Source organism: Parambassis ranga, chromosome 19 (genome assembly GCF_900634625.1).
Source record: "Parambassis ranga chromosome 19, fParRan2.1, whole genome shotgun sequence".
NCBI classification, from domain to species: domain Eukaryota; kingdom Metazoa; phylum Chordata; class Actinopteri; family Ambassidae; genus Parambassis; species Parambassis ranga.
The window spans coordinates 18291548-18313580 of record NC_041039.1 but is presented as its reverse complement, the minus strand read 5'-3'; the positions used below and the strand labels follow the sequence as shown (position 1 = coordinate 18313580).

The 22033-nt window shown below is 42.8% G+C and overlaps 1 protein-coding gene across 2 annotated transcripts; it reads left to right on the top strand.

The window, feature by feature from the left end:
• The first annotated feature begins 1013 nt into the window (after positions 1-1013).
• ptpn9a (protein tyrosine phosphatase non-receptor type 9a) lies at positions 1014-19459 on the top strand. 2 transcript variants are annotated; one of them, XM_028431554.1, is made up of 13 exons: positions 1014-1548; positions 9102-9245; positions 12918-13007; positions 13995-14119; positions 14275-14380; positions 14917-15027; positions 15349-15665; positions 15772-15859; positions 16071-16140; positions 17747-17825; positions 17924-18074; positions 18310-18517; positions 18757-19459. In XM_028431554.1, the coding sequence occupies exons 1-13, from the start codon at positions 1516-1518 to the stop codon at positions 18945-18947; spliced, it is 1713 nt and encodes a 570-aa protein (XP_028287355.1). In that variant the 5' UTR covers positions 1014-1515; the 3' UTR covers positions 18948-19459. The 2 variants fall into 2 exon arrangements, with proteins under 2 accessions (XP_028287355.1, XP_028287354.1); XM_028431553.1 differs by having other exon boundaries at positions 15772-15880.
• The last annotated feature ends 2574 nt before the right edge of the window (positions 19460-22033 follow it).

Genomic DNA, 22033 nt, shown 5'->3' with positions numbered 1-22033 from the left:
CATGTTCCTAGAGAGACCTGCAGTGTGTCTGTGGCTCATGTTACAGTGAGTTTATCATGCTGTCGGGTGTTTTCCCTTTCCTATGATGTCATGCAATTCCCGTTAAGTGTACAGGATTATAATTTAGCCTGAGTGTGTGTGTGTGTGTGTGTGTGTGTGTGTGTGGGGGGGGGGGGGGGGGGGGGGGGGGGGGCACAAGCTGAAAGTTTGCTATTCCAGAGAGGCCCGCTCCTATTATTAGGTATTTCCTCTCACTTTATTTCATGCATTAGTGATGAGCAGCGATAATGTGGAGAGTGCAAGCTGCAGCTCATACAAACATGCACATTACAGTGACGGAGAAATGACACAGTAATGTAATAAAGTAGTGTCAGTCTTTGAGCTAAAGTATGCTAAGCTAACCAGCCACTAGAGATGTTTATGACTCAAGACAACTGTTGATAAATTTGAGTGTCATCACTATCACTTAACACTGACAAAGCAATCGAGCCGTTTTCTCTGAATTTTCCATATTTTGCTGTAAAATGAGCAGCGAAACATTCAAGCTAACGGTCCCAATGCTAAAGTATGCTATGCTACCAAGCTAGCTGTATTGTGAGTGGAATAATTTGCAGCTAAAGTGCCAGCTTCAAGGTAACCAGTTGTCTTCCTTTCATATAGAGTTATTATAATATAAAATAGTTTGCCATTAATTGTATTTTTTTAATAAACAGAGATCCTTTAAGGCTGTTATTTAGCTAAAAGAAGGCTAGCGCTAGTCTTTATGCTACAGCATGCTAAGCTAATGAGAGCTGTAGCTTCATATTTACGTTACGTAAGTGACATTTTACGCTATTTTATTTGGTGAAAATAAATATTCATCCAAAATATCCACTTCTGCTTCACAGTAAGTGTAAGTAAGTGTTTCCTGTTTGGTTTTCTATTTTTATGAATGAAGGCGGGGGTCAATGAGCTTTTGTCTTGTTCTTAGTCTTCACCACTAGGGGGTAGAGCAGCATGCAGAAAAACAGCCTCTCGTATTGTTCAGGGCTCCGCGTGTGTGTGTGTGTGTGTGTGTCACACAGCATAAAGGCGACGTTCAGAGCTAAAATCTGGCGATTCGTGGCATGGAGGAGTCCGCGGGCAGCTGCAGCCCTCTGCTCTGTGTCCGGTTCGGCGGATGAGCCGCAGATCGAGCTCAGTTATCATCGAGCTGAAGCAAACCGAACCTCGTCAAGCTGCTTTTTTCCTCCTCCCTGCTTTATTTTTCCTTTCCTTGGTGAAATCTGACACAACACCGTCGGGGTTGTTTTTTCTTTCCTCTTAATTGTTTTTTATTTCACGCAGTAAGAAGAGAAAAGAGTGAGCGCAAACTGCGGCGTTTCCGATGCCTTCAACTTTGAGGGAGAGGGACAACCCCTAAAACCCCGTTTTTTTTTACACGAGGGACAGAGACGCACGGACATCTCCGTCATCTTCCACTGTTTGAACAGGACGCGTCTCGGTAGAAGGTGATCGGAGGAGCTGACGGGAACCATGGCAGCTACTTTATCGACGGAGGAAGAACAGGTAGGCCTGAAAGAAGTCTGTACGCGCCCTGCTTCTGTGATATCACCCGAAATGTTTCAGTCTACCTGGAGGTATTCTGTGGCCCTGTGTGTGTGTGTGTGTGTGTGTGTGTGCGCGCTTGGCGATGGCTCTGTGTGTGTGCGTAATGGTGGATTCTGTTGCGCAATGTGGTCCGGAGCGGAAATATTGTATCGATTTCTGGCGCATTATTGCCGCCGTTGCATCACTGTCAGTTCCTCTCCAGCGGCTGGGTTGATGTGTTGCAACACAGGCCGAGCCGAGCCGAGCCGAGCCGAGCCACCGCAGATGTTGTAATGGTCATTTCTGGGTCTTGGAGAGTTCCAGACCGTGATATTACTGGGAAGCTTCGCCTCGTTCCACACCGTGGCAGTGATGAAGCAGCAAATAAAGCACACACACACTCACACACACACATGCTGCTGTCTGGGATATGAGACATATCTCCATTCTCTGGCTTCTCTCCTTGTATGTGAAGTGTTTCTGTATGTTTTGACAACTTTCCCCTTTATTAAAGGGACAGTCCCCCTTTAATGATGATTTTTTTTTCCTGTAATATAATATAATATATATGCATCCAGTTTCTTTTGGTGAGAAGTGTAAAGTTTTGGAGACATGAGCTGTGTGTTTATGTACTTGGTGATTAGATGGTGCTCAGCTTGGTGGTGGAGAAAATCTCATGATCATGGTTTAGTTAGGTTGGAAATAGTTCATTAAATCCCTCAAAGCAAGGCCTGTGGATTTTCTTGAATAACCAGGTCACTCTTCCTGGAAATAGACTCTAACTATTGAGTTATACTATATGTAGCTGTAATAGTTTGGCAGCTCTCACAGACAATTTTATAATATCATAAGAAAAAAGAAATATCTTTAACCCCTTGAATAGACCTGTCATCACTCCTAACAGTTCTTTTAGAAAATCATTCATTACAAATGAACTTTAAAAACCTTAGAAGCTGAAGAATGGAGCTTTCGTTATGAGTGAACCGTGTTTATTAGAGCAGAAGGGATTAGTTAATAAATAAATCAGATTTGCTGGTTTTGTTTCATCTTGTTGTTGTTTTCAGTCAGATACTGTTACCTATACTTTAAATGGTCACTGTTCTGTCACTGTATCCTGTCTTTTTCTACACTAAACTATTAGTTTTCAGTTGCAGCTCAATATGACATATCTGCTTTACTTTATCCTCACGAATGTTTTAAGGCTTTCCTGTATTTTGCAGTTTGTAATGCTGTTGAATGGGATGGGTTTATAGTGAGAAGTGCTCCTGATGTTTTAGTTGTCCTCACTGACCTAAATGAGAGGGGGGGTATTAGAAACTATAGCCTTAGGCTCCCTGAGACCATCATTGAAGCCTGAGAGTTTAAAAAGGGGATGATGATGATGATGATGTTGATGTTGATTCAAGCTGATTACCGTAGTTGACTATAACACAGTGTAAACACCCAAACTTATAGGATTATAACCTTCTTGGAGTTTAAGGAGTTTAAGCAGGACTGCCATAGCTTCAGCCATGTGTGCTTTAAAAGAGAGAAAGAAAGAAAAACCTCATCTGAATGTCAGCAGCGGCATTTATTTTGGATTGTAGAGCAGTCAGAGCTACAGAATATCCGACCGTATGAAATCCAACATCAGCAGAGCAAAAGCAGCTACTGTGATGGAATAACAATGAGTTTGTACTGGCTATATTTTTCACATCTTTATTTTGGTGCTGATCAGGCCTGTGCATTCTCTTCCCGCTGACTCTCATCATCTGGCCAGCAGAAAAGCTCCTTATCTGCCTACTCCATTTCCTGTGTGCACCAGGGCCCCTGCTAGGGTACCGGACGCCCTCATTACGTCCACAGCCTAGTGGGGGGGTGGATTGTGTGTGTGTGTGTGGCTGGGTGGCTCTCATGGGAGTATACACTGGTGTGTAGTGGAACTTTATTCTATAAGCAGCTGTTAAAAGTATTTCCACTAGACTCTGGGGGGAGGGGGAGTTTATGAGTTACAGAGTGCGTGTGTCTATCATGTGCTTTCGAGAAAGTGTGTGTTGTGTTGTGGTGTGTGTGTGTGTGTGTTGAGTCTACTCCCAGGAAGCTAGTGGAGTGAGAGAAAGTGGGGAATGGGGAGATAGTGACGTTATTGACTTCCTGTTTTGGTATTGACTTGTGCCAAATGGGATTCAGCAAAGTGAAGTGAAGCCGCTTGGCAGCAGTGGGTCCTACATTTGTAAATAGATTACCATGGCATTTCTGGTTAAATAGATTCTGGAAAGACTATGTCAAGGGCAGCCATGAAGCCTCATAATAATGGAGAAATGCATTAGCATTGTCTGTATAGCTCAAGGTGTAATCATAGTGCAGCCTGTATTATTTTCCATGAGGCTTTGTGAATGCCAGTACAGAGACATTAATGACCAGTTCTTGTGACGTAAAACAAAAAAATCCTATTTAGGTTTGCCAGTAAGCCCGCACCTATAATACAATAACGGCAGCACTGACACATCTAAATGAAATGCAGTGATTAATAACAGTCTTACAACATTTCCTCCTGGTGTGTAGCTTTGGATTAGTGGTAGTTTTAACTAGTTTTTGGAAGCTATATAGAAACATTTCGACTGATTCTATCAGACCAAGTGGACACAAATGGTATAGAAATAAATGTTAAAAATATTGACGGGTCTTTGTTTGGATTAAAGACTTGAAAGGTCACCAAAATGTCTAAAAAAAGAAAGTTATATCTGTCATTGCCGTGTTGACACTGAGGTGATCATCCTATTCAGGTGAATAGCTGCCTTGGTTGGTATCTGCTCTGCTTTTCAGTCAACATGCAGAAACATTAGCCAGTTTTAAATGCTACATCTTTTCACCATCAGCTGTTCTACTGTTTATATTATCCATAAGTGAAGGCAAGCATCAAATGCAGACAAAATGCAAGCCTCAGTCAGCCTGAGCTCTGTTTTTTCTAGGCTAGTGAACTGAATGTGAGCTGCCAAGAGCAAAACTGAGGCCCTGAAATGACTATAAGATTCTAAAGAAATCATTTGAACACAGACCACATATAGGGTGCATTAGATTGACAGCATTTCATGTTACAAAATTAGCAATATATAGATATAATATACATCTTGCAGTCACTTTGAACACCAATGTGCTGATTTCAGTCATCTTATTGACTGATTAGTTCAGAAAATAATCAATATTTCAGAGCTGAAGCGATCCTGCTTATTGATTCACCGCACCATTACCCACAATACCTTAATACTTTCAGAGATAGTAAAACATCAGGTGCCTTAATGTAAACAGTGCAGCAAAATGTTATGATGCAGCATCACCCATCTGTGGAATTATATATTATGATGACCATCAGAGAGCATATGAGATACTGCTGTCAGTGTTTCCGAAGTAGATAACACTGTGTGTGGTCATGGTTAGCAGAATGAAGCAACAAGATAAATGTGGTCTGTAGCATGTAGCAAGTGTTCCAGTGATGTGGGCAGTTGTGGCCGAGTGGGTTGGAGCATCAACGCTGCCTTAGGTGGTTAAAATATACGTGGATGATAAATATTTGACGTTTGAAGAACACGTGTACACAATGGGAACATAAATGCAGTATTCCATATACAGATGACCTATTGATTGACATTCATTGGTTATGTGTTGGCTAATAATAACATCATATAATGTAAACCCACAGTATTTTTACTAGCATTTATCTCATTTTGTTTTTGAGCATAGGCAAAAAACTGCTACTTTTTTCCTCTAATGAAGGTGGCAGCCATTTTTGTAGAGGGAACTGAATGTTTGTGGACAACCAAAGTCCATCACATGTACTCTACTTTCAGTTTATACAATCCTGCATGAGACATAATAGTGATTCAGTACTGACTGGTGTCTCGGTTCATGGCAGTTCAGTCTTATAGACGCTCGTTTTTTAATATTAGTAAATTATTCCTGATGCATGATCCATCTCTCTGTATCTGTCTCTCTGTAACTTGTGAAACGTAGACTGTGTAAATAAAGACAGCTCGGAGTGAGAGGTTCTATCAACCCCATCGTAACACCTGAGGATTAAACTCCTGATTAATCCAAACACAGGCAAGCAGTGGAACATGAGTGGCTGACTGAGCTGGTGATCAAATCTGTCATTTCTGCTGTCAAGTTTATGCTTTTGTCAAAGTGTCACTGTATTAATTAAATCACTGATGGGCTGAAAGGTTGAACAGAGGCACGATAGAATGAATTATCTCTGGGCCACAAAGAACAGACAGATTATCAGCCCCTCTCTGAACTCCGTCTGTCTGAAAACTAAGAGTCAAAATAAGAAATCTTGGCGTCGTCACAGCCGCGTTAAATTTATAACTTCTTCGGCTTACGACAACTCTAAAAATATTGCCAGTGGAATAATGTCAACACAAAACCTAGAAGACTTATCCGCACATTCATTTCCAGCAGCTCAGATTATTGTAACGGTCTGCTCACAGCGCTCTCAAAACGAGCTGTATCTTGGATTAAGCTCCCACATGATGCTAGACAGGCCCCAACTAAGTCTAAGCTGGAAACTTTCCTCTTTCACAATGCCGACACTGCTCTGTGACAGTTTTCAACCTTTTGTCTGTGCTCTTTTATGTTTTATTGATAATTTAACGTTTTTCAATGTTTTTTTTTCATCCCTGTTAATCCTCTGTATTTTTAATGAGGTCCCTTTAATTCTGTAAAGCACTTTGAATTGCACAGTATATGAATTATGCTATACTAATAAAGCTGCCTTGCCTTGCCTTTTAGGACCAGCCCCAAGTGGCAACTTGAGGAACTGCAGTTTTTGGCACTTCCTCTTTGGGTTCATGTTTAAGCCCCTGAGGTTGTTTTTTTTTTTAGTTTTAGAGTGAACAACTTCATCCGCTAACTCTCAGCCACTGTGAATCTAATCAATCAGCACTTGGCAGTCATCGTCAACACCACCAATGAGCAACCCTGACAACAAATAGGATTACATAATGTCAGCAGTTTATTGGAAAGTCAGACCCTTTGCTTGTCTCTCTTAGTCGCTCTCCTGCAATGACGGATTCTGCACAAAGCTCTTTGGCAATCAGGTACAGGTCAGGCAGCGTAAGCCAGAATTGAGTACTTTTAAATGAATAAGCAAGATGTTCAAGGAAAAGCTCTTCGGCCGATTTAGAAGTGGAGCGAGTCAGGCAAATATTTATGTGTCCAACAGGAATTGAATAAGTCACTCCTCCGCAGTGAGACTTCCACTGCAGTCCGGTGTGCTATCATGAAAACAAACTGGTTCATCCTCAAATTCCACTCTGCTCGGATTTGGCCCTTAGTGCAGAAAAACCAAACAAGACTAGCTTCTACAGGAACAGAGGGTCACTGCCTGGAGTTGGCAGGCTGTCCTTAAAAGGCTTGTTGAGAGAGAGAGAGAGAGAGAGAGCAGCTGTCAAACTGCTGAAATTCTGGAAACCTGAGTGTACCTGACAGAAATCTTGACAGGAAGTTGTCCTTGGCCAACACCGAAGGATTAACGCTTCACAGTACAACAACAAAGAGCAGTCAGCCCGTGTAAAGAGGAGCATGTGCAGTGCCTGTTAAAAAGCATACTTTTAGGTCAGCTTTTTCCCCGCCTATAGCAAAGTGCAGTCTAATACATTTTTTATGACCGTACACAACATAGGTTAAAACTACATACATTTCATCCACTAATGCATTTTTGTAAGAAAAGTATTCGAGCTGAAAGGACCATTTAGTAGCTTGTGATTTTTATCTGCGTGGTCCTCTGTAAATGGAGCATTCATCACATGACCATATTGTTGAAAATCGGGCGGACTGAAAGGGACACCTGCTGACACAATATACTCGTGTGGAGTCTCTGATTGGTTTTCACAGTAAAGTATGAAATTCAGTTATTTTTATGATGTATTTTGTGGTTAAAAGGTCTCGGGTTCAGAATAAGCCCCCGCTCCACATTTTCCCCATAAAAATCAGAGATTACCCAGCTTCTGCTCTGTCAGGTGCAGTCATTGCTCGTCCCTTGCATGCTAAGGAATCTGAACAGCAGAAGCTGCAGAAGGCCCCCCTGTCTCTGAAAGCGCCAGCTTTCCTGAAGAGAGACAGTGGCATCCTGTCTTCGGGCTCAGCGCTCGTCAGTGATCATTTTGTATTCCTAAAGAGACGTGGATTCCCAGAACTTGACTTCCTGTCTCCCATGCATGCCCCACCGCCGCTGTGCCTGACCAGAGAAGCGGAACCCTGTGTTTAAACCGCAAGCTTTCAGTGCCTCCTCTGTCGCCTTTTGAGGATTCACTCGGTGCTGACTCGCTAACTCTGCGGGTGCCGAGGGTGGGAGGGTGTGGGGGCCTGAGGGAGTGTATAATAAGAGTAGAGTGACAGGAAGCCCCTCTGTACGACATGGGAGGAAAGCCAAATTACAAATGTAGTGTGTGTTTGAACCAGGCAACTTTGTTTGAATTGTTAAGGAAGTTTTTAGTTTTTATTTTTCCAAACACTGGATCACATGATGGCGTGAAAGGTATCACATGAAGTGAGCCCACAAAGAAACATGTGTCGTGTGTCTGCAGCTTTATGGAGTTCATCGTTTTGGTTTTCGGGCTTGCAGCTCCACTGTTTTTAGCTCATTTGTTCCTCTGCACTGTAAAAGTTTGCATTTTTTCCTCCCAGACAAAGATTAGCAACAAAGCATTTTAGGCAGATACAGAGACAGATGTTTCCTTGACGGGTTAGTAATATCAGGCTTTTAATGCTACGTAATCACCAGTAATCATTGTTTTCAGATATTTTCCACTTTGCTTTGCTCTTCAGTGTTTTTGTCTTTCTTGTGGTCTCAGTAAGAGTTCACATGGAAACTCATTTAAAAGCCTGAAACCTGTTAGATGTATATGTGTAAGATTTACCATCTGATCTGACATCTGACGTCCTTTCACTATTAATAATAGGTTACCTGATTATATCTATGCATCAGCAGGTACAGCAGCTTTACTGCTGCCAACTTCCAAATGTTTGAGTGTGTAGCCCTGTCATTATAGCAACTTCATGTCATAAGCACCAGTTCAGCAAAGATGACATGTTATTCTCCTCTCTTGCTCTAAACCGCAGTTTTTATTTCAATGAACAGAGCTGTCTGTTCACCTGCGTGTTGCGTGTTTCTTTTTAACTCAGCCATGCACTGGATATTTTTTTAGCTTCTTTATAGCTTCCACTAAATCCCCAGACTTCCTCCAAAGATAGCTGTGGTTAACGCACCAGATGAACCAGGGAAACTTCTGTAAAACCAATTATTTTGGTTTGCAGCACAAATCACAGTTCACACGTTTTATTTTGTGCCTCCCTGCGTCTATGCCTTCTGTATACATCACCACTTGTGCGGATGTCTAACCAGACCATAAAGTTACTTAAAATATTCTGCAAAGCAGTAGATGGCACTTCCTCTGAGAATGTATCGAGTTTAAAGCCCAGTTTCACTTCCTTCCTGTTTGACCCTTCGATTATGAGAGTACAAAGTTTTGTGACAACATCTGTGTCTGTTTTAGGCTACCAGGCAGTTTCTAGAGGAAATCAACAAGTGGACCAGTCAGCATGGAGTGTCGCCGCTGTCCAGGGAATTGGCTGTCAAGTTCCTCATGGCTCGCAAGTTTGATGTCCTCCGAGCTATTGAGCTGTTTCACAGTTACAGGGTAAGATGATGTGGATGGCTGCTGTGTAACCAATGGCTGATCAAATGTGTGCAAATCTAAGTGAAGCTTTCTATGATCCAACCATTTTACTGTTTATTTTCTGGTTACAACTGAATATTCATGAACGTATATTAGTAAAGCTTTGGTCAGTCAACTTAATGTCTGGTTAATCCATATATTGGCAAAGTGTCAAACCTGTTAATTGGGCATTTTAACAAGGAGGTCTGTGGGGATTGGGCCAATCCAAGGAACTGCAGTGTCTGGCACTGGTTTCAAGTTGCACTGAAGGTAGATCTACTGAAATGAATGCTACATCTCTTGGTATTAATGGAATGTAATCGAATCTGCATCTAATATTACATCTGTTCCATTCCTATGAGCACAATCAATGCCTCACTAACATCTAGAATCACAAACCTCTCACTCCATGTATGATATGAGTCTGGTCAGACATGGATGTAAACTGCAACTAGACTTGTTGGTGAAGACGTACAACCACACACCAATAATTCTAGTCCTCAAACATATTCAGGAGTCAGGGTAGCACATTGGAGCTTTATCCTACACAATGTTAAAAACACATTTCTTTACTGTTATGCTAAGCTTAAGCCCGTTTCACAGCTGTGGGCAGATGCACATTAGCATATAAGCAAACAGGTGTTCGTCTGCAAGCCTGCTGCCTCTTTCCCAGCTGATCTTAAGGTCATGAGTGGGTGGAGGAACCTCTTGGTAAGAGTGATTTTAACTGCAGGTCGTGTCTGCCATCGCTATCAAGACACTCACAAAACAAGGCAAATCTGTGAATAAATGTTGTGCAGGTGAAAACATTATCTCCTACATCTGGGACAATATAAACCTTAAATATTTCCGAATCTAACAAATCTATTCTCACATTAAAACGGCTCGTAGTGCTGTATTTCAGCCTTTGTTTCAACAGAAGGAGCTGCACTGCTTTTAGCCGTAGGGGTCTGACATGTACATGTTTTCATGCAGTTGCTTGGAATGTAGTATAGAGATATGTAAAGTTTCTTTTTAAAATAAAAGTCAAACAGGTTGATGAGTTGGTTCATCTTCCCACACCCACAGTTTCATCACAGGAGGATTGTTTTTTTTTTTTTTTGCTGAACATATTTTCGTAGCCAAGTAAGAGATCGCCTGAGCAGATGCATCAGAAACCTTGGGCCAGACACACACGCACTTACACACTGAATTATACACTGGGGGATATTTCAAGAAGCCACATGCAAGCCTTTCCAGCCTCTCAGAGAGCCTGTAGCTTATTAAAAAAAAAGATAATAGGTTGGCTGAGGTTTCACATGTTGGGCTTACAATGCTTCACAAGCACTGCTGATCTCCTTTTTTTTTGCTACCTGTTTGTTTGCTTAACCACTTTCCTGGAGAAGAAACAAAGAGTGAAAAACGACACTGCTATATATCTGTATCAGTATTTGCTACAAGGTTTCTTGGCTGAAGGGCAGAACACGTGTGTGAGTGTAACAGAGAAAACATGTCCGTTCAGTTCATATCACTGAAAGAGCAGTTTGTGACCTTGGTGATATTATTACCATCAACCCGGAAAATGACGATGAAGATGAAACAGTGTATCGGACCGCAGGTCTTGTTTACTTTATGATCTTTAAATTACATAAATCAAGACCTGCTCTCAGGAATAACTACCGGGGAGTTGAGGATTATCACTCCGTTTTGTCCCTAAATGGTCTGCTGTAAGTTTCATTCTGTCCAAATTTGCCCCCAGATTTTTCAGCCCAGATCTGCTCTGGTTTATCCAACCAGCAAATGGAAAGTTCCTAGACGTCTCACACAGACTCTAATGACCTGAATAGCTTCAAGACGTGGCAGGTTTTTACCACCTACCTTCTCAGTAAAAGTCACTTCAGCCGTCAAGGTGGGCTCTCATTTCAGCAGTGAGCAGTTGGCCTGCATAAACGCGGCTCATTTATGAATACCTTGAATGTGACTTTGAGAAGGATTAGTCTCCCCTGCCACGCCACACTTAACACATTTAACTCTGTTTAATGCTGTGTCAGCACCGGGACGCAGGCTGGGGACAAGTAATTTGTCAGAACAAACTAAAAGGGAGGGGGGGAAGTTTCCAGTGTAATGCTTGTTGGGCTTGGAGGGGCATGGAAATAAGCCAAGCTGGCATTCAGACTGAGGAGGGCGGGGGTACTGTAGCTGTTACATGTGTTTCTGCTGAGACTGTACTTTAATATTTCATAGCAGTTGTTAAACCATTAAAGGAACTATCTCTTGTAGTACCCATCTCTAGAATCGCTGTAGTTATATACCGGCAGTCTCTGTTATAATAGCTCTGAGGTGCTTAAATTACATTCATCATGATGTGGTGGGGTATAATTGCACACAGAAGATACTAGAACCTAGCACAGACTTGGTGAACTCGTCTAATTGGTGCAATCACTGATCTGCTGTCTCTGACATCAGGTCATCAGATCACGTAGCTTATTTACAGCGGATCATCGCACAAGTTGATGATTTCATGAACATGGTGAACACCTGTTTGCCCTAGGAGACAAACTGCATGCTGTATATTTTCTCAATAGGTGTAAAGGGTATCGACCACGACTGGCTGATTAGCATGCTAACTAATTCATATCTCCACAAGACATAGACATATAATAGCTGTTAGCTTCTTCATGTGACTAATTTAAACCATGACTTGTTCTATAAGGACAAAGTTTCAGTGATGCCTGCATTTTTTGACAAATTCACCTTTATGATTTAATTTGTTGATTGAAATGGCATAAACGTTATAAACAGTGATACTATATACACAAAACAAAAAAGTTCTGATGAAGTCAGTCACATCATTGTTTACCCCAGGGAGGGTTTCAAGACCGTTCCAAACAAACAGGAAACTGAAAGGACATCAGCAGTGTTTATGCAGAAGGGGTTCACTTAAAGGAATAGAGTCAACATCTGGAACATTTCCTGATTACCCTTTCTGAATAAGATAATATTGTTAGAGGTGCTGTGTGTGTGTGTGTGTGTGTGTGTGTATTATATATCTGTGGATGCTCTCATTCATCCAGGTCATAGTCATTTCCAAGAGTTTAAATCGAAGCAACTGGACTCAATGATTGTTTTTTGAAGACGTTTCGCCACTCCCCCAAGTGGCTTCTTCAGTTCTGCTGCATGTGTGTGTATTAGTGTTGCCATCAGGTTCCCAGGCAACTAGGAGGTTCCTGTACCGAACTGTGATACATACCAGTAACTGTTTAAATCAATTAGAATGCCTACTAAAGACATTCTGTGATGTCATGTCAAATATTTGTCGTTGGTACACGTCTTACAGCAGGGCATCAGGTCACCTATAAAGCGGTCCTCCAGCATCACTTTTCGATTTGATTTTGATCTGTACATACCATTTGTCTTAATGGGTTGAATGGATTGAGAAACACAATGTTAAATTGAAATGACCTTTCCCAAGCTTGACCTGAAGCTGGTGGAAGTCCTCCAACTCAACCTCCTAACAAAGGCGTAGATAGAAACCTTGCAGAGAGGGATCCTCTTGGCAAGAAAGTCAGGAAGGTGATTTTTCTATTGTTCACAGAGAGGAATTCAGCTCGAAGTGACAGCCTGTTATAGTTAGTTCCCTGCTTGACTTCACCTGCTGTGACCTGTTTTCTCCAGGAAACGCGTCTTAAAGAAGGAATTGTCAGACTCAAGCCTCAGGAGGAGCCTCTGCGCTCGGAGCTGCTCAGTGGAAAGTTCACCGTCTTGGTAAGAGTGTCCTTTAAATTTCATACACACGTAGTGTTCCTTAACTGGTCCAAGCTAATGTCACGACAGAACTTTTTTTGATCATGATGTGGCTTTCAGTGAAGCTCAGAGAGAGAGAAATGGTCAAAAATTTAAGTTAGTTAAGGCCAACTTAATTCAAGGTGGTATTCAAAAAGTGATGATTTGATGAAGATAAAGGTATCGATCGATGTTCCCTGTGGGTTTCTTGTGCCAGATAAATTTAGCCTTTGGTCAGCCAAATTGCAACCATAAAAGATGCCACTTTCCAGCACACACGCACACCCTGCGTTTCCTCCTTCCTTCCTTCCTTGCTGACGTGCCACAGTGGCATTGATGCTGCACATCCTCTAGACTGACGTCGGAGTTCTGCAGCCTTCCACAGCGGGCTTCATATCCTGTCTGATGTATTTTTAGCCCTCATGCCATAGAGCATACGGGCTTATTTACTTACAAAAGGACGGTTCCGGAGTATCATTCAAACAAATAGCCCTGACGTTCTCCTGACGCCCACTTCGTCCTGAAGCTGCTCAGGTTTGCCTTGTGGGGTGGGGTGGGGGGGTGGGGGGTGGGGGGGGGGGGGGAGAGAAGAAGGAGCACTGAAGGCCTGCAGCATCAAAATTGACAACAATTGTCCCTCCTTACTGAACTGTTGACAGCCTTTTTTTGTGTGTTGGCAGTTTGCCAGCATCCAGTAAATGAACACAAGTGCCCCCGTGTGGTTGTAGTTCATCCTTTAGTTTTTGCAGAGCTCCCGTTTGGTTGATAGCAGTAAACACGTGCTTTTATGACCTGTTTTCTACAAGCATCTTACATCTGAGACATTCTAAGATGCAGAAAATAAACACAACGTGTATATGAGCTGATTTTTTTCCACCTTGATCATGAAAGCATACATGAACAAAAACATTTCAACCTGTACTAATGTAAAGGTTTTCACAGAACCCTGTTAATATTGTGTAATTCCAGAGTGCGCGCGACCCTTCAGGAGCTTCTATTGCTTTGTACACAGCCAAGCTTCATCACCCAAACAAGACAGGCAACCACGTGGTGCTCCAGGCCCTCTTCTACCTCCTGGACCGGGCTGTGGAAAGGTGAATTTTTCTCCTAGAACAACAACAACTCTGTAGTATTAAAAAAACTGGTAGAGAAGATCATAACATTGTGCCCACACATGAAGTCCAGGAGCTAGAGGTGTAATTACTCATACCTAATACATCTGACAACATAAGGTTTCTGTCTCCCACAGCTTTGAGACACAGAGGAATGGTTTGGTGTTCATCTATGACATGGCAGGCTCCAACTACACAAACTTCGAGCTGGACCTGAGCAAGAAAATCCTCAATTTGCTCAAGGTTGGAACTACAGTGCTGTATTTTTTTAAACATCTGTGATTCTACATGAAACACTTTTCACTCCTTTCCAGAGCCACGTTAATGATTAACCTCTGAGTTGTATCTTATTCTGTGAAGAAGCTGATTGATTAAAGGGGCAAGTGACTCCTGAAAGGAGCTGACAAGCCTAAGAATAATTTAATCCATTTGCCAAGGTCACGCAATACACAAGGGTGGTGCTTATTCTGGCAGTTATCTGCTGCATTTAAGTGAATTATGCTTTAATATTCTACTATGTCAACTAGAGTCAATAATAGAGACACTTATGTGGCCACAACAGCAGCAGGGGCATGTATTTTGTGCCCACATATCGATTGGCTGAGGCAGTTTGCTGCCCTCAAGTCAAATACAGAGGTCCTATGTTACACTTCAGTTCATAGAAATACATTTCTATGAAAGAAAAGAATCCAAAATGTTGGCATAATCTTAAAATGTTAGACTTTTACACAAAAAAATGAAATGTTTCACTGTTAATATGTGCCATCTCTGTCCACTAGGGGGCATTCCCTGCACGGCTGAAGAAGGTGCTGATTGTTGGGGCCCCCGTTTGGTTTCGAGTGCCCTACAATCTGCTCAGCCTGCTTCTCAAGGAGAAACTTAGAGAGCGGGTAAATGCTCCTTTTCTAATACTAAGACACACCACCTCTCCATGATGTCACTGAGAAACATGTTTTTTGTTCTCACACTGAGTGTGAGCAGTTGATTCAGTGTGGCTGATATTTGTGAGTGGGAGATTCTCTGTAACCACTTCTCCATCCTGCTGCCTCATGCCTACAATGTTAATGCATGAATCACTGGAGACAATCACTGAGTGCCCCTGATGGATTTCATTAGTACGGACTTCTTCATGTCACCTGATGGTCCTATTTGTGCACTCAACAATGAAAGATAAACAATGAAAGGGTTAAATCCATCTTCCCTATCTCCAGGTTCAGATGGTAAAAATGGCCGAGCTGCGCCAGCACCTCCCCAGAGACTGTCTCCCCCAGCACCTCGGTGGCCTGCTGCCTCTGGATTCATACAGCTGGAACCAGCAGCTACTGGCATCCCAGAACGGCAGGGTAGACCCCGTAGATGAGCTGGTGGGCATCCCTGTGGAAGACACCTCCATTCATGTCCCCGGCCCAGAGTCTATGCGCCCCCAAGAGCTGCTGGCACATCTTGGCAGGCTGCAGCGTTCAGGCATTCATCAGGAATACGAGGAGCTGCGTAAGGAGACGCCGCCAGGCACCTTTCACTGTGCACAGTGAGTTTACATACACCTCAGACTGCATGGGTTCTCTAAGCCATAAAGCCTGCTTATATGTCTACAACCTTTTTATTTATGTATGTATGTCTGAATTTGTCAACAGAGCAGCCTACAACCAGGAGAAGAATCGCTACGGAGATGTGCTGTGCCTCGATCAAACAAGAGTTCGTTTGAAACCCAGGAGGAACGAGGTGAATTCTTTTAACCAACAGGTTTGCTTAAAAAACTATTTCCACTCACGTGCATGGCAAAAAAAACCTGCCTCAGTAGGCTCTCAGTAAATGTCAGCCCCTTTTTTAGACAACTGAGCTCTTGAGCACAGTCTCATTCATGCACAGTTTTCTTTTTCACTTTTATTGATGTAATTTATGCTCCGCTGACGGAGCTTTGTTGTTCTCACAGAGATCAGACTACATCAACGCGAGCTTTATGGACGGCTACAAACAGAAGAATGCTTATATCGGTACTCAAGGTATGATTTTTATTCATACTTGGTATATGTAATATCAGTGCACTGTGTTTAGATACTGGAGTTTAATTCACAAAGATCCTCATATTAAAGGTCGGGTAGGAGATTTCACTCTGATGCACCTTTTGTTAAATTAGTGTAACTTCTCTTTATAATCCGATAGCAACCGATTAGTTCGGCAGTTTCTTTAAAGCGAAGAATATGAATCATCTGTGGAAGCTATAAAATGCTAAAAACATCAGCCAATCCTGCGAGGCGCCCCTGCGCGTATAGTCAGCTGGTTGTCACTCTCTTCCTGCTCTGCGCGCACCAGCGAGGTACGTGCATGATGGCCGAAGTCACAGACTGGTTGGGAGGCGTGGCTTCGGGGTGAGCTCCGAGAGAACAGAGCGTGTGTTTACTTTCAAAATCTGGCTGACTCTCACTGAGTTTTCAAAATCTCCTTCCCTACCTTTAAGGCAACATGCAGTAACACCAGTAATGGAGAGTCTTGCCTTCCGTTGTCTGTTCATGTTCAGACAACCGAGAGATTACCCTGAGCATAACTGTCAATACCACACCAAAACATAGCATAAAAACAGGCAGCCACAGTAATAGGCCTACGCACCCAAGGTTGTGGTGCATCAGAAATATTAAGATTAAGATTAAGAAACCTTTATTAGTCCCACAATGGGGAAATTGCATTTTTGCAACGGCATACAGACAGCAAGGGATAAGTTAGGAAAAAGATATATACAATATAAAATAGGCTACCAATAAAAGATATATACATTATAAACAGTTTACATATTTAACAGTTATTGCACAGGTGAGTGGAGGTAGAAGTGGTTTATAAACTGTACATAGTGCAACTAAATAAATAACAGTAAAATAAAAGCACACTGTGGTGTGTAAGTATTGCTCCTATCAGAAGTGTTTATTATAGAGTCTGACAGCAGCAGGAAGGAAAGACCTTCTGTATCTCTCCTTCACACACCGAGGGTGGAGCAGTCTGCCACTGAAGCTGCTCTGCAGGGCTGACAGGGTGTCCTGCAGGGGGTGGGACTCATTGTCCAGCATGGATGTTAGTTTTGCCAGGACCCTCCTGTCACCCACCTCCTGCACTGAGTCCAGAGAGCAGCCCAGGACAGAGCTGGACTTCCTGATGACTCTGTCCAGCTTCTTCCTCTCCCTCTCAGTGATGCTGCTGTTCCAGCAGACCACACCATACATGATGACTGATGCCACCACAGAGTCATAAAAGGTCTTCAGGAGTGCCCCTTTCACTCCAAAAGACCGCAGTGAAAGGGGCACTCCTGAAGACCTTTTATGACTCTGTGGTGGCAATATCAAGAGTCAGACATGGTATTCTTTGTTTTACAGGCCACAACAGCAGTGGTGAATGGCTGTATCATTACAGTCAGGTCCTGTTGATAATGTCAACAAATGTAGCAGGATGTGTAGTCTCCAAAGTAGACTCCAGTTACAGTTGTTCACATGTGTTTGAGTTTTTGCACAGCACCATGTTGGAAGCTTTGGGCAGCTTCTCCATCCAATTGGATCTGTGCCGCATTACACTGGATACTGAAGTCATTTTAATTTGTTTTAAATCTCCCGTTTTACTGTGCAGGACCACTGGAAAGGACCTACGGTGATTTCTGGAGAATGGTCTGGGAACAAAATGTCCTTGTTATCGTGATGACTACCAGGTAATCCACGTCGACCAGTTAGAAATAAAAATAAGGTTTCTCCTTTTTTAAGGTTAATTTTAATAACATTTAATCAAAGATCCCTGTCTCTGCTGCAGGACAGATGAGGGCAGCCGGAGGAAGTGCGGGCAGTACTGGCCTCTGGAGGAAGGTGGACAGGAGGTCTATGGACATATGGCAGTGGTGAACCAAAGGGTGGACCACCACACCCATTACAATCACACCACCCTCGAACTGCACAACACTGAGGTGAAGTCATGACACTTTGCTGTGATGACCCACATTGCTGACCCCAACAGAGAAAACACTGTATCATTGGTGTCAGTGTATTGATAAGCTAAGCTAAGCTAAGCTAAGCTAGTCCACTGCTGCAGTGAGAAGAGTGGCAATAAAGAAAGCAAAAGTGTCTTTAACAGACTACCTTATACCTGTGTTGTTCAGTTTGACGCAGTTTTTTAAGCATATGACTGTTCTACTTATTCAGACATGTGAACAGAGGCAAGTGAGTCACTTCCAGTACCTCAGCTGGCCCGACTACGGCGTTCCCACCTCAGCGGTGACACTCATCGAATTTCTGGGAGCTGTGAAAAGACAACAGAGAAAAGTGGTGAAGGCTTTGGGACCTCAGTGGACGGGCCACCCGCTGGGACCTCCGATGGTGGTCCACTGCAGTGCAGGGATCGGGAGAACAGGTGAGATCCTGAGATTGTGTCTTGACATGAATTTACGTATTAGTATTGTCTTCATCTATCATATTTTCAGATCAAAGAACTGTGTATTAAAACACACACACACACCCAGTCATTGTTGAGATCTAAACAGAGTGGATAAGGGGGGAAAAACACAGTTTACCATGGCAGTAATAAGAGTTTTCTTTTTAATAATCCCTACTTTAAAACTGGTTCTACTAACTGCCCCTGTTGTTGTCTAGGTACCTTCTGTGCCCTGGACATCTGTCTGTCTCAGCTACAGGACGTCGGCTCCCTCAATGTGTGCCAGACGGTGCGACGCATGAGAACTCAGAGGGCCTTCAGCATTCAGACTCCAGACCAGTACTACTTCTGCTACAATGCCATTCTGGAGCATGCCCAAAGACAGGGCCTGCTCCCATCCAATCAGTGAACCTCAGTCCTGACTCCTCAGACCAGTCCACACGCCCTGTGATCTCTGCAGTCATCCTGTTAACCCCAAGCCATGTTGTGTGACCAATTAGTCCAGGAAGGTAACTTGTGTTTTGATACTGTAGGGACAAAGACAGTGACGATAAAAGGCTTGAAATGATGTTTTAATGTGATAACATTCTGGCTGCCAACAATGTGACTTTTTTTTTTTTTTTGCCAAACATATCTGCATAGTAGAGTGAACAAACTGCTCTGGTGTTGTGCAGTTTTATTGGGAGTGTGTGTGTGTTTGTTTTCAGACACACTGGGTGAAAAGAGGCAACGTTGATTATTTATTTGCCGAAGTTTTAAAGGAATAGTTCACTCCACAATAAGTTTGTCTGAAGCTAATAGATCCAGTATTAGCTAAAATGAACAACGCCACAGCAGCCCCCCCCCCCCCCCAAAAAAAAAACAAACTACTACATTTATTTTAACTGCTGCTGCAAAGTAATTAAATGTCTCATAGCCAAATCAATGCCGTGCGAGCTGATTTACTTCCTGTACAAGAGCTGGATAGAGAGGGAACTGTGGTAGCTAACTGATTTCTGTTTCCTAGGAATATTCAGTTAGGCCCCGTTCACACCGGAGAAAGTTAATCCAGCTAGAGTAGGATTGAATCCGGATAGCCTTTAAGCCGGGTTTAGTGCGGACACACATGCATGTCCGCACTAAATCCGGCTTAATCCAGCTTGTTTGTTGTCCTCCTAACCACTAGGTGGCACCTCATAATATACAGAGTCCATTCAGGCCGCGGTAGGACTGCATGTGTGCATGTGTCGTGCATTTTTTTTTTTTTTCCTGTGTCGCTCGTTCTTTCGTTTTTTTTGGTTTAAAAAGCAGTTTATTCCTTTGTAGCCCTGTCGAAAATAAACTCAGGGCAAAGCTGTCGTAGTTCGACAGTTGTTCGCATACGGCTTTTGTACGTGACCCGGACACTGTCCCCGTGAACCTGGAAGTATCACGTCGCTAGCAGGATTCGCTAGCTGCGTTTACGTTTAGAACTGAGCCAGATGTAAACCAATCCAGCTAGATCCACCTCCGAGAGGTGGATTAAAATCAATCCGGATATATCCAGATACGGCCCGAATCCCGCTCTAGCCGGATTGATTTCCCCAGTGTGAACGGGGTCTTTCCCAGAACAGGTCGTCATGCACTTCTGCTGTTGTCTTAAGCCCATTTAACATATGAATAGTAATAGAAATCTATTCTGAAGACCACCTGTTTATTCTGCTTCTTCAAAACAATGCAATGCCACCTCAGTGTGAGCTTTCTGAGGCCAGTGTTGCACAGTGTAGTGTCAGTTCCTTCCTTTCAAACTGCAGCGGATTCGGTGCTGTTGCTGCCTCTGTCACTGCCTTAGAGGCGTTTGTCCTGGCTGCTTCGCCTTATGCCTTTTGCATAGAACAGCGAGGCTCATTAAAAGTGCAACAGCATCCACATCCAACAGGCTGCGTGAATGTGGTTTTAGGCTTGCAGTGATATAAGGTTAGGAGAAGCGGGGACACTGAAAATGGGTGTTAGACTATAGTCTAAGACGATAACTTTGGGACCAAAGTCCATTTGGTTGTCCTGGTGTGCGCTGTCCGGTTTGTAGCTTTTTTTCTGTTAGCTGCCAGCTGCTAGCTCTGACCTCAGTTTCCAGGCCACCGGTTTGAAGTCGAGACGAGTCTCAGAGCTAGAACGAAGGTCCAAAACTCTGCTGCAGCGTCCTTTTCAAGCATCAAACATTCAACCGTTGCCTGGGCGTGCTCTTCATGCTACTGACATCACATGCTGCCTATGCTGCCTCTCCTGTTCTGGGATTCTCTTGTCTCATTAATAACTCCCTTTTATAATGTCCAGCACTCGGAAAATTAATCATCCCACACAAATTTCCGAGCAGCCAATAATCAGTGACTAGAGGTGGACCATGACACGCGTAGATACAACGGGGATACATTTGGCACCTGTGGTGCTTTTCACCACTCATGGCAAATGTCACACGGATGGTACGAGCTAGTTGTCGCAAGATGTCACACAAAACCTCCGCCTCAAGGTAGTGATGCCGTTGTATTCCTTTAAGATTGCATGAACAGCTGTAAAAAGGGGTATCCATTATTACCAGCCTATAACTCGAGCTCAAACTGAAGCCCTTCCAACCCACCTGATATTGAGAGCCTGTGGCTGCCTTTGCTCGCCGTGAGCTGTGCCATCATGCTTTAGTGATTGTGGGAATGTATTGCTAATCTGCCCTCCCACAGACACACACATACTCAATTGTTTAGAGCAGTCCACGCTGCAGTGTCATCAGTTAAGACCTCATGAGTAGTGCAATACTTTGTTTTATTTTTTTTTATTTTTTTTTACACAGATCACATCTTAGCACTTTCACATAACTATGCCCAATGTGCTCTTGAGATTAGTCATTGTGGTGATAGGACGGAGGATAAATACAATGTAATTCTGGTAGGTAGGGTAGGTCTACATGTGATGCTGGGATAACTTGAGTGTTATTGTAAATTTTAGTAATGCTTAAATATTAAAAAAACAAACATGTAGTGACATTTACTGTAAACATCTGCATAGAGCTTTATTGGGACAAATCAAGAGGATTTTACAGGGAAATTGATGATAGAGTAGTTCGATAAGAAAGCACAAATCTGTGCCTACACCCTATAAAGTCCTTCTTGGGCACTTGAGAGTCAGAAATGTAAGTTTATTTTCAATATTATTGTGTTACTTTGAAGTTCTACAGACTGTGGTTGTAATCATCTGCTACCAGTATCTTGCCATTATTCCTGTTATAGAGTACATGTACAAAAGCTGTCTGTGTGCATTATGATGGAGAAAAAGAAAATGTGTTCTTTACTACAGAATTCATATTGAATTTGCTGTTAGTGAAGCATTTGTAAGTCTGCCAACCTCATGTACTCTTGATTTTAGAATTATTTTCCCAATTTTTAATGATGGATGCAAAATGTGCTCTGTTTTTATTTTTCTATTATATTCAAACAACTGTTTTCATACGATTACCCAGGATTATACAGTTATCTACATTAATTTTAT